We start from the raw sequence: 12663 nt of genomic DNA, 5'->3' as shown, positions 1-12663 counted from the left end.
GGAGTCGGTTCAGGCGAAGGCTCAGGAGTAGGCTGATGCGAATATACTACAACAGATGACGAAGTAGTGCAAGGTGGCTTTTCACCAGAGCATTTTCCATACACTGGGTTGCATCCTCTGCCGCAGTAGTTGCGATTGCCACCGCAGTAACCACGTTGGCTAGCTTCATGTTAGCTCTACACGCTTTTCATTTGTTATTCCAGAACTTACTCGCAGCAGTCTCCGAACTTGGAACCTAGGCAAGTAGCACCGTTGGTTGCGCAACGGCCATCTTCCGAGATTTTCGGATACGTGGAAGATCCTGATGCAGGGTACGTGGCTCCCTGGACGGCCTGTACAGTGGCGAAGGCCGCCAACAGCAAAGTGTTGATGCTCGGCATTTTAACCGGTTATTATAGATGGTAATGACAGTGGATGTACGTATAAAGACACGGAACTTAAGAGAATGTGGGGCCTGTTACAACAAGGACTTGTGAACAGTAACGAGCATGTTGAACAGAGGGTGATCCTCTTTTTATCATAGAAACCCATCACGAGCAAACATACACGGAGGCTTACCTCTGACTCAGCTCAAAGACAACAATCGACCGTGTGCAGCTTCTGGCCCAATATCGCGCGCGCTAGGCTTGGATTTCCAACGACATCAGGCGACGAATAGCTAGCCACCGTTAGTAGCTTCAGTCTCGAAATCTATGTTTTGTCGAGCTAGAGCGAAAGCGGCGCGATCTAAGAAATGTGGAAATGGAAGAGGCGCAAATCGCTAGTCCGAAGATTCGGCTGTTCGCGGCGTTAAGCCTTAAGCGAACCTAGTATTGTACCCCTATACGCGCCAAGTTGGGTCGCCTTGTCCCTTGAAGCTGGTATTGATTCTTTTTTTGCAATCCGCTTACCTTCACAAGTTAGACGCACGCTCAGGGCTATGTAAGTGCGAACGCCCAAGATTTCCTACGGAGATGCCGACGGTGAATTGGGCGCTCGTGATACGCTGGCCTGATAAGAGACTAGTATGAATGGATCGGTTAGCAGAGAGAATGTGATAACAAACTAGAGTTGCAATTGTGAATTCGGCAATGGTCCTGAGCCTGTTTGCAATGTATTCAAAGTTGAAGTTACCAGAAGGCGATCCGATTGTGCCGTATGTGCCCTGTTACGTTGGTATCATTACCCGGGAGCTTCCCAATTGGCTTGTTGACTGGCCATGCTACACTCGATGTAGCCCTGCTCAGAGGGAAGCAAGATCCGAAGGATACATTCTACCAGATCTCGGACGGTCGAAAGAACTTCCAGAAGCGATTACTTAGAGGTTATGGAATTCGGTGCCAAAGTGGCCGGTACAACTTATTGAACATCTTCTGAGCATTTGCATGAAGTGGGTGATTATGTAAAGGATGAATGGTGCAGAGAAAACATATATACATTGGAAGGATAATCTAAAGGCGACCATTTCTTCCAGCCGAACTCAATGTGAACAAAGAATCTCCGACCATCTACCATCCGACATTACTCAATCCCCAAGTTATATACAACGTTGCGCGGAAAGCCAAACCAGACCTGTCAAAACTCAATCTTTCACGCCTGTGCCGGGCAACTGCCGTCATTGATATCTCCAAATACAGAGATAGAGCTGATGTCGACAACTTCATCCTGAAAGTTGATCAATGTGAGAGAGATATTCGTGATAGAGGCCATTCCAGACGTATTGACAGGCCCAAACACAACTGTTTGACCCTGATGGTTCGCAGCAGTCGCAGGGGCATCTGGTAATTCTGTACAATTATTGCCGTCATTGATGTCGCCAAAAATACTGATAGAAGAGATGTCGAAGACTTCGTCTTGAGCGTTGACAAGCGTGAGAGCTACATTGGACAATGGGACTTGCGGCAGAGTAAAGGGGCCAAAGAGCGTTCCCAAACCAAGTAGGCGCGCTTCGACAGGTTTGACCAGTGGCGAAGGAAGGGCGCTGGTTGCACTACTGTAGAGTAGTGGAATGATCATGGCGAGAGGCTTGGTGAACATGATGAAAGATGTAGGACAAGATAGAATTTGGTATGTCAAGTGTCTTGGGATAGAAAGGAGTGTGTATGGTATTGCGAAAACTGCTTGATATAGGTTCGTAGGCCCTTTTGACTGTTTTTATATTCCTCTGTATCAAACAGAGCTATTTCTACTACACTTCACGGGCCGATATATCTTTCGTTCAAATGGGACACAATCGAGCTTTCTCACTGCCATCGGTGCACTGTTCTCGAGCCAAGAGTAGAATGGTCTATCGGCACCTCGTTACTAATGACACTATACCACTTTTGCTAATCTGTGTTGTTCGAGAACTCTGAGAAGCACAAGCCAAGATCTGCTCTGGTCATGTGTTCTCACGTGGAACGATTCCATGCAGACGGCGTCGTATCCGGTGTATGGCGCGAGGCTGAGTCGGTATAGTTTGGCCGATGTCATATAACATTCGGTTCGGCCCGCACATGTTGTGCCTCTCGGTAGCTACCAAATTATACCAAGTTCTCACTAAGACCCTGGTAATAAAAAGCAAAACACTCGCTTCTCCTTTTCGAACAGATACTTATAAGGCCGCTCGCATCGAGCTCAGTAGTTACCAAGAATTCTTGGAAACTTGGAAATCGGCACTCACATCAATTCGGAGTCATATTTTAGAGGTAGATAGGTGCTTCGGTCAGTATAATTTGAGTTCAGACGTGTGCTAGCACATGAGGGCGCGTGACCAAAGTGTTTCAGCGACCTTGACTAAACACTCGGTCGGGAAATAAGACCATTAACTGGCGCATCCAAGTAAAAGGTCACTATGGATTCATTTTCAAACTCAAAATGTATTCTATATTGAATGCATATACTCCTCCGAAGAATCTGCATCCCTACCACTAGGAAACGCTAACCGGTCCGTCTGACCAGCATACCTGGAGCAGCCACACCGAGAACCATCGGTCTATCCGTCTAAACTCAGGCAAAAATAGAGTCCAGTATGCATAGCCACTAGATCTACTCAAAAGTAGCATCAAGAACGGCCGCAAAGCGAATCTGCCTTTGTCAGCACTAGAATCTGCACTGCCGCTATCAAACAACCACAGCAAGTACCACTTAATCGCCTAAATACAACCAACTCCTTAGTACCGCCTAGATATTAGGCCCTGAGTCATCCCTAGGTTAAATCCATGTTCTGGCTACAAGAGCGAATCAGTATGAAGAAGGTGCCACGACCGCCAAGACCGATACCCCAGACTTCAAGATACGCCAACTCGAATCGCCAACCCAGCCAGTAAGCTATTTCTCCGAGCCTAATCGAAAGCAAACAAAATAGTATGTCTGTGTCTCAGACAAACAAATCTATACCACTCAGCCTACCCAAGAAAGGATGACGCCTAGAACTCAGGACCACAGGGTTCATGCAGTAGTACGGATAGGGACTATGTAAATTAATTGAACCCGAGCTAGCAAAGCCCTGCCTACCACAATCCTCCCGAGCCCAATATCAAGGGCCGATGTAAGAAGCAACAGACTATCTCATTAGCTAGTTACATACACACGTACTGTACCATGGCCCTATGGCCCCACATCTCCTCAAATTGCGCAACCACGAGGGCCAAGAATGAAATACGCCGAGGTACACACACTCCGTGCTACTATCCGAATCAGGTAGGTTCTCAGCCTTGCCACGCTCTTGGTACCGTCCTGTTCGCAGCACGGAACCCTTCCGCACGAGAGACAAAGTAGAAAAAAAACTAAACAAGGATGAGTAACGTACATTCCGCATAACCAAGAAACCGGCCTCACCGTGATGGATTTTCTATCCAACCTTCTATCTTCTTTCTCCTCGTGCTTATCAAACTACACTTAGCGTAGCACTATTCTTAAAACTCTCTTCTTCTACCTTATAGTATGTGATATAGATATTAAAATCGTTTTCATTATATTATACATAATATCATGCGCAGCGTCTATAGCCTCTCCTCCTCCGCATCGAACATTACTATAGCAACTATATGTTTTCTTAGTTTAGAGTATCAGTATAATATCTTAATAGTAAAGGCATATTATGCTACAAACTAAATGCATTTAGCTATAGATTTCTTTCTCTCTCGATAGTTTTCAAAAATAGATTCGGTTTACTGTGCAATTCAGAAATTTGGGACAGGCGCTGCGAGGCCGCCTCGCTTTGGCTGGTAGCGGAAGCATCGAAAATCCATGTGTCTTATTGAAATCCTCTTGTTATGAGTTTTGTTGTATCAATATCCTTTCCTGCACTTGGGCAGGTTCATCATAACGTGTGAAATACAGCTGTATCCTTGTTGAAAATCTGTCATTGGCATAAAGAGAGACATCGACGCACCGATATGCTTTTAATCCTTAGCACACAAGAATATCAGGGATATGAAGGCAACAAGAAGCTGTCCAAACGCCATTGCAGTAGACCAGTCCCCAGCTAAGCCACCCCAAACAATAACACAAAGCCACGTTATGGTGAGGCTAAACCAGATCCAAGCTATCTTAACTGGCATTTCATAAATGATACGATCGATTTGCCATCCCATAACGAATTCTATACCACGTAGCTTATCAGTTTGGTGATAATATTGTTGGCGTCCAGGAACTGTAATCTGTCTAATTCACATACGGTATCAGCAATGTTCGTAACAGAGAGTTGATGTGCTTACTTGATATTATAGATGCAACTCTCTTGCACCATGCCTTCCAAAGTCCGTAGCCCAATAGCTTTCTGTGGCTTACGCGCACAATCTTTTAGGAGATAGAGACTATCAAGTTTCTTCATTCGTTGCTTGGCCATCCGAATTTGATCTTTGATACAGGGCTTGTTGAGTGCGTCCATCATATTCTCGCAATCTTCGCTATGCCCACCTTGGTCGTCACAATGATCGTCAAAGTTGTGATCAGGTTCTAATGCAATTATTCGGTCTGTCCTTTTGCGAATCTCCTCAACATTGACCGGGTATATGTGGACAGGGATCGGCCCAGCTCCTTCCGGATCTCCGAGCAACCAAAACTATAATATCTTTGTAAGTCATATAACTAGTCATGACTGAAATCGTTTCATTTTCTTACCTCAACTTCATATACATCAACGACACCATAGAACGGAATCCATCTTTTCCATTTACCCTGATATTGGAAACAAACGTCATTCAATCTTTGGTAGATCGCAGCGTCATTTTCACAGGCGTTTTCTTTTGGGTCAAGTTTCTCATAGGTCACCTTCTCTGATTGCGCACCTTCGCCCTTAGTCACTCGCCGGCGGCGTATGACTCGGCGTTCCTTTGTAGGACGGAAGCAGGGTACTCGAACTGCGTACTGTCCAAGTTTCTTCCCCTGAAGACAAAGAAAGCAGTATTGTGCTGTTCGATCTAAAAGACACCCACTGCTTCTAGAAGGTATATCGGAACCAAGCCCGAAGAAGGGTGTCATTCTTGATCTTTTTTGATCTGAAACGGACGATGTCTCTTGTGGGCTTTCCTGGGCGGCTTGTCGTTCCACATCGTCTATAGTACGTGAAGACGACATGTGATGGTGTATGAAGCAGCAAAAGAACTGTAGTAGAGGGCAAGAGCAGAACAGTAGGCTTGCGATTGTGACTAGGCAGCGAAGGAAGGCTCTTAATATATATTTATCCACGCCACGCTAGGCTACTTTTGCGCTCTTTCCGCCAAACAACGCATTAGTTCTGCAAACGCCTAGCCGCCCTATGGAGTGCTTTCACAATCCTCCTATTAGCTAGTCTAAGAATAGAAAAGAATGAATTTAACTGATTGGCATTCAGCGTCCAAAGAAACACAGCAAGTAAGACAGCATTAATCGAGCTGATGGCTGCTAGTGTTACTAATGATTGGGATGGAAGAAAAGATAGTCGTAGAGAAAATGACAAGGCGGCATAGTTCACAGAATGCGCTTTTGTGTGACCAAGGCGTGATAGAAACCGAGCCTGCGACAACGGCTCCCTGCTGCTTACTTTGGGGCAAGCCAGAATGCTCGATGCAGGTGACGGCAGTGCGGCGCAGGGCTACCTACGACAGCGGACACTCGTGACGCCCAACCTTGTCTCAGCCTTGCATCTCAGCCTTTAGCAGATGCTGCTCTCTCACTATCGCAAATGTAGGTCTAACGCGGGGCTAGGTTCGACCAGTCACTAGCAAAGACGTGGGCCTAAGGGTGCTCCGCGAAGCAAGTACAGAAGCGTAGAGCATCAAGTACGTTTACCCATAATAGATATCTATATATAGCTTATAGAAATGTAGCTGGTATCGTTCCATATCTTGGTATCTTGGTCGAATAAACAACACTACACCAGAAAAGAACTATTGCACAACAGCGCTACAACATCTCCCTCTAAAACCTACCCCACACACCCTCCTCCTGCACCATACCTACCCACCCTTCTTATTCCTCCCAGATAACAAAAAACAAAAAAGAACAAAAAAATGCTATTCCGGTACCGGGAGTCGAACCCGGCTCTCGTCGGGCGCTCTTCACCTAAGCGATGAAAGCGACGGATGCTAGCCGATCTGAAATCTTATTAGTCTCTTTGTTTGCAATACAAAGGAATTCGAGGTAGAACTTACACACCATACCGGAGAAGGTACTCGATGGAACGTGGCAAAATTTTAGGGATCATATTTGTAAGAATGTTGAATGATGGGCGGGGAAGAGGGGTTAGTGGGGAAGAGGGAAGACCCCCGCTTTGCGAAAGATTGGGTTGAGATCAAGTGCGAGGCTAGGAGGATAGCGAGGGGGCGGAGGAATTTTGGAGCGGATGTTACGTAATGCACCTTATGACTTGGGGTTTCCACATTTTGCAGTTCACCGTGTTGCGCTTGAGTTGGTACAATGCAAAATCTCCTGTCACATTGTTTCTATTTATGATTCCTTAGGCACGAGCTGCACCTCACGAATGGCATTTCCACTCACGCACTTTCATATGTAGGAAAAGAAAACCCTCTCGCATACCGCTTTCATCCATAATAAAAAAAGTACCGATTGGATACATGCATGACAGTAGAAAAGAAAAGAGCAAGGTTTCGCGAACAGATAAACGCCGACATTGACTTACCCAAATAATCATACACATCATTACAATACTCTGTATCGAGCCTGTCATGAGATGACCCTCGTACCGAGAGGGTGTGGGGAAATATCCTCCTCACGATGAATAGCGCCATGTTTCTGCACCGTGGACCTTTGAGTCTGGCTGTGATGGCTCTGGTGCAGGCTTCTCTTGATCGGGTGCAGCTGCAGTATCAGCCTTGCCGTCACCCTTCCCATCATCGCTGATGGGGCTGGGCGTCGGTCGCAGCGGCTCTTGTGGTGCCGGAGACGGCTTTTTACTTTCGGATTCTTCTTTGCTCGTAGGCAAATTTTGAGAAAGGCTTGAGCGAGGACCTGAAGGTGGATAGCGCGACTGCGGCTCTTGTGATGAAGGGGCAGTCACTGAAGGCTCACTTGGTGGGCCCGTTGTTGTAGCTAGTTGTTTAAGCATTTGCTCCCACTTTGGCGCTTCTGTCGTCTGCGTTGTCCGCGCCATTTCGCGCTGGAAAGCATCAGACGATTGAAACTGTGCCGATGGCTTTGGTACAGATGGGCCGGTAGGCGGTGCTCCGTAGTAACCTTGGGAAGGTGTAGACCCAGTTGATGCCGCGGGTTTCGGTGCAATTGTAGTAGGCGTACCACTCGTCCTTGACATCGGAGGCTTTGGCATCCACTCAGGGGCGATCCCATGATCCAGACTATAGGGTGATATGTAAGTTTTTGTCCTCCGTAGATAACAGTTTCTGAGGTAAGGGTAATTCATAACATAGGACAAGTATTCAGTGGGGGATTGGGCAGCGTAAATGATGTTAGAGGAGGGTGTGACGGCGTACATTGGAGGTTTGGGAGGCCCAGAAGGGTTGCTCGGCATGCTTGAGATCGATGAGCGACCGTTCGATGGCCCTTGAGGCTGACGGCCGGGTGGACCATAAGCCTGCGCTGCACTTGGTACTTGACCATGTGAGTACGGCGATTGACGAATGTTCTGAGCATATGGGTATGGTGGCAAGGCATTAGCATGTGGCGGCGCTTGCGCATACTTTTCAACACCGCTGAGCATCGGCCCAGATGTTGCTGGTTGTGCCTTCCAAGAAGCAGTTGAGTAGCTTTGTGGAGGAACATATGGGTGATATTGCAGTTGCTGCTGAGAGGGATGCAGCGGTCGATGAGAGAGATAGCCCTGGTTTGACTGTTGGCCGTACTGCCCGTGTGGCATGCGATGATCATAACTCACGTTTGGTTGATGTGCAACGGGCGAATTGGGGTTCTTGCGAGTGTCCGGATTGTATACTGGTGATCTGAAAGGTGCCACGACCGGGTCTTTTGGCTTGTAACTGTACGGCCGCCCGTTCTGCATATATTGCTGCGCAGAGGGTACAGCGATAGGTGCTGGTTTGAGCGGATAGGAAGCCGGGTAAGAAGCACGATGGAATGCTGGTACTGGAGGAGGTGGAGGTTTGACAGTATCGAGGAAGTTGCTCTTTGGGTTGTTCCTCGGCTTCGCAGGGTTCTCAGTGTACTGTGGCCTGGCCTCAGTTGACAACTTTCCAAGATAGTACCACAATTGGTCTTCCTTGCTGAGGTCGACCTTGGCCAACTTCTGCGTAACCTCAGGAGCAGTGTACCATTCAGCCCATTTCTGTTCAGAGTTAGGGTCATGGAAAGGATCGCCCATCTCAGGCACCCCATCTGTACGATTGGTGATGTCGAGTGACGCATCGCTTTCCTTTAGATGCTCTGGTAGTGGCTTAGCGTTCGCAGATGGCTTCAACCTCTGAGATTCATCTGGATGAAGCTTCAAGATATACTTCCACTCAACCTCGACACGATCACTGTACAGGTTAGCACAATAGTGTAATCGGAATCCACTTTACATACCCGTCAGGCAGCACGTCTACCAAAACAGCCTGCTCACCAGGCCTATTCTCTACAACCTGTGCACCATAGATTTGGTACATTTCACCACCCACATACTGGAATTGGATAACATCCTTGGGTTTGAGGGTCTTGCCGTATGACATGACATACTTGTCCTTCTCAAGTGCTTCAACGTCGACCGTCTTGTTGTTCCTCTTCTTCGGTCGATGGAAGCGGCATCGGAAGTCGTAGCCATCGTAAAAGTACTCTGTACCCTCTTCGTCAAATGTAGGCATCGGTCCAAGGTCTACCTGTACTCCAGCTGCTACAGCACAAGTGGCGTGGAAAGCTCTGGTGCACTTCTTCTGGGAGCACTGGAAGACAGCACCGCGCTTCGACCGACAGTAGTTGCACTTGAGTTCGAGACGATCCTTGCCAATGTTGGCCACATTGCACACTGTTTCAATGTCGTTCTTTTTGACAATGTACGTTTCGGGCGTGTAGTCGGCACAGATGCGATGAGCCTTCATACCATTGTCGGTTTGCAGCAGGTCATCATACTCGACATCGTTGGGACAGAGGATACAAGGCATGCCACGACCAGGGATTCGGATGCGAATGCGGATGCGTTTAAGTTTCTTCGGCCGTGACGATTCCTTTGAATCCTCCTTTCCTCGCTTCCTTTTGTTGCCCGTAGACTTGCGGCTAGCTTTGGCTTTGGTCTTTCCAGCAACGCTGACAGGAGGACTGGGCAGACGATCAGCCCCATCGTCCTCATCCTCTTCATCATCCGTCTCTTCGTAGTACTCTGGCGTTGGTTCGCCTCTCAGCTTGCGCTCAATCTCATTGACATCAACCCAAACACTGTCAGACTCGCACATGCATTTCTTCGCAATCCTGCCGTAGCTTAGCCACGACTCGTTTGCAAAGTTGACCGACTCTGCGCAGTTGTAGCCAATGTTGTAGCCGGAATGGTAGCCATAAGGGTAGGTGATGACAAATTCGCCTTCGTAGTGAACCAGTCGGTTGACTTTGATATTAAAGTCTCGCTCTAAGCGCTGGGGAGAGATCAAGTAAGTCTTGTGACGAAGAAATTGCGAGCAATGCTTCGCATCATTCGGCCATATAGTCTGCATTGCAGCTTCAAAGCGACGGGCATCCTCTTGGGATATGCTGTACCACTGCTTGGGGGCACCAAAGTGAATGTAGTTGATACTGTAGAGATCTACATCCTCCAAATGCCAGGCAAAGGTCGCCTTCCACATGCCCAGATACAGGTAGGCGGTGTTGACACCAGGGACTTTAGTTCCGAGCACGTCGAGAAGGTTAGGCAGCTTTGCTACATTCCAGGACGTTGTGCTATCATCGAAAAGAGAACCTGGCATATCTGCGCCGTACATTGGTTGGCCGTAGTTGATAGTCTTCCAGTAGTTATCCTCGAGCTCCTTGCAACGTTCGACGGTGTACTCCTCGAGGCCGGGCAGGCGGTAGTCGAAGTTTTCAAAAGCAGCCTCGTCAACATGGTCGGCCATAGCACCCCGATTGTTCAGTCGTCGAGACGAAACAGACTTCTTCTCATCGGCCGCTTTGGGCTGTCGACCACGTGCTCTGGTGGGTGTCGCGGCCCGGGGTTCCTTCTTGACTCTTCTTGAAGACCTCTTCTCCTCTTTTCCAGGCGACGTTGGTGTAGGGGGAACGTCCATGGACTCTTCGTCGTCGTCATCGTCATCAACCGGCTCCTTCTTCACCTGACGCCTCCGGGTAGGGCGGCCAGGTCCACGCCTGGGTGTTGGCGAGGCATCATCGTTTTTTGAGGGTGCGGGTTGGGCCCTTGTGGAGCGGGTTCGAGTGGGAACCTCTGGGGCAGCTTTGCGCCGCTCACCTCGCTTGGCCGGTGGCTGATGATGCGGCTCATCCGTCACTGCCCTCCACTCTGGTAGGTTGTATGATCGCTGCTTCTCAATATTCGCTTGTGTGTATATGCCATGCTGCCCATTGAACTCTTGCGTAATTGGATTCTTGACTTTGATGCTCTTGACAGCTTCGGTAAGGTCAGGGAGGGATTCGCGCCTACCATGCTATTAGTTACAAAACAATGATTGGTAACAGTCGCGTTAACATACCATTCTGTCGGCGGAATGACCTTGATTATACCGGACTTCATACCGTACTTGTCAACCTTATCGATGAAGCGCTTAAAGTTGCGAAACTGGTCCATTGTCTGTAAAGGGTAAAGTCAGTACCATGGAAACTACCTTCGCGTGCGTCACATCTGTAGTGACATTGCGCGCGTCGCCATTGCTTTCTGGAGCAGCTCATGTGCACCTTTGCGACGTACCGGCTTGAACACGGGTATCTTTCCCCCTTCAAAGTAGTGGTCGGGCTCGATGTCTTCGCCGTCGTCGCTATCAATGTCTGAAAGTTCCGACGACATATCCTCAAAATGCTTATCATTGTCTTCGCTCGTGGGCGGCGTTAGAGCGGGTTTGTTGGTGGCGTCATCCTGAGGGACAGGTGGTGCCTCGACCGAAGGCATGACGTCTTGCGGCGCCTCCATGGTAAAGGCGATCGTCGCACAAGAGAGGTTTGTTGTGCAGAGGAGGGAGGAGGTCGTTGGCGACTGATGATTAGGGTTTCGGAGACGATGTGGTCAACATGGGTCGCTTTTCCGCCACGGAGGGCGCGCGTGAATCTATTAGCTCCGCAACAATTTTGCCGGTAGCGCACGAGGTATCCCGGGCCTCTGGTGTTGTCAGATGGCGAAATCGCAAGTTGTCGGGGCAGGTAGACGGCTGAGAACACCAGGAGGCTAGGTGTGCAAGAATGAGGAGGTTGCAGGCTCGCGGTCTGTGCGCGTACCCAGCTAGTGATTAGCGTGCATAGACCCCGGCTTGTCGACTGATGATCGAGCCACCTTTACCATCCAGGCGAAGGCGTGGGATGCAGCCGCTATCAATTTCTCTATGCGTTACAGAGCTGAAGAAAGTGAGGAAGGGGCTGTCTCTTACCTGCTGGGTATAGAGAGGTTCCTGAGCGGAGTAACGCGCGAGATGTAGATCATGTGCGACTCCCAAGCGGCATGCACGTCATCCAAGGTCACATCTGTGAAATCTAATCTGATAAGATTGTAGCCTTGCCAGCAACCAGTCTGAGTCTGCCAGGGTTCCCCCTCCAGACATCCGCGGTTACATGCAGGCAGTGCGACGATTAACTCCACCACATTGTTCAAGCGTCAGTTATGCATGATGCGCATTGCAGCAGTTGGCTTCATAGTCAAACTCTTCGTCTTGCACGCATACTAAGCTTGAAACAGTGTACCTGGATTTAGGGGTTAAGCTTTTCTGACTGGCGCCCATCTCAACGGTTGCAAAACCCACTAGTTCGCCCGTCACGGCACTGCCAGGCTACACCCCGCCAGTATGCGGAACACGCTCGTCCTCGCCAAAAGGCCTTTGCGAGAGGTGTGTGCTTTTTTCCCTATTCGTATATGTACATGCTTCAATAGTCGCATGAACCGTAAGTCAGTGTTGGTGGACTGCCCAGCGGCACCACGATGACCGGGATAAACTCATCACACCAGAGCATGGACAACTTGAGGTAGTGATTTTGCATCCTATTAGATAGAAGTAAGAGATAAAATCGAGCTCAGCTATATTTTGGGACCTTCACGAGCTGTTGCAGCCTCCAGTGACGCAGTGCTGGTTTTGTTTAGCACTTGGGTCGAGCTCACCACCAATGGACCGCTTC

General features: G+C 48.7%; 5 protein-coding genes across 5 annotated transcripts in view; 1 reads left to right on the top strand and 4 right to left on the bottom strand.

The window, feature by feature from the left end:
* The window catches only part of COCVIDRAFT_85325 (carbohydrate-binding module family 18 protein), a gene marked incomplete at both ends in the record, with an annotated part of 1202 nt that extends 822 nt beyond the window's left edge, over positions 1 to 380 (bottom strand). The window contains 2 exons of the mRNA XM_014706468.1: positions 48 to 159; positions 211 to 380. Coding sequence (XP_014561954.1) covers positions 48 to 159; positions 211 to 380 — 282 coding nt within the window. The remainder of the gene's footprint in view (positions 1 to 47; positions 160 to 210) is intronic.
* Positions 381 to 1569: 1189 nt separating this feature from the next.
* COCVIDRAFT_85246 (hypothetical protein) lies at positions 1570 to 2016 on the bottom strand (the record flags this gene model as incomplete). The annotated part of the gene is made up of 1 exon (XM_014706467.1): positions 1570 to 2016. The coding sequence occupies one exon, from the start codon at positions 2014 to 2016 to the stop codon at positions 1570 to 1572; it is 447 nt and encodes a 148-aa protein (XP_014561953.1).
* A 458-nt stretch (positions 2017 to 2474) lies between these two features.
* On the top strand, positions 2475 to 2714 carry COCVIDRAFT_85620 (hypothetical protein; the record flags this gene model as incomplete). The annotated part of the gene is made up of 1 exon (XM_014706466.1): positions 2475 to 2714. One exon carries the CDS (start codon positions 2475 to 2477, stop codon positions 2712 to 2714), a length of 240 nt encoding a protein of 79 aa, XP_014561952.1.
* Positions 2715 to 4364: 1650 nt separating this feature from the next.
* On the bottom strand, positions 4365 to 5541 carry COCVIDRAFT_11609 (hypothetical protein; the record flags this gene model as incomplete). The annotated part of the gene is made up of 3 exons (XM_014706348.1): positions 4365 to 4626; positions 4680 to 5026; positions 5086 to 5541. The coding sequence occupies 3 exons, from the start codon at positions 5539 to 5541 to the stop codon at positions 4365 to 4367; spliced, it is 1065 nt and encodes a 354-aa protein (XP_014561834.1).
* A 1633-nt stretch (positions 5542 to 7174) lies between these two features.
* Positions 7175 to 11473, bottom strand: COCVIDRAFT_85436 (hypothetical protein; the record flags this gene model as incomplete). Its single annotated transcript, XM_014706465.1, has 4 exons — positions 7175 to 8891; positions 8938 to 10986; positions 11040 to 11137; positions 11255 to 11473. 4 exons carry the CDS (start codon positions 11471 to 11473, stop codon positions 7175 to 7177), a joined length of 4083 nt encoding a protein of 1360 aa, XP_014561951.1.
* Positions 11474 to 12663: the final 1190 nt, after the last annotated feature.

Source organism: Bipolaris victoriae, assembly GCF_000527765.1.
Source record: "Bipolaris victoriae FI3 unplaced genomic scaffold scaffold_3, whole genome shotgun sequence".
Taxonomy (NCBI): Eukaryota; Fungi; Ascomycota; class Dothideomycetes; order Pleosporales; family Pleosporaceae; genus Bipolaris; species Bipolaris victoriae.
Note: the sequence above shows the minus strand (reverse complement) of the source record. Positions and strands in the feature narration are given on the sequence as shown.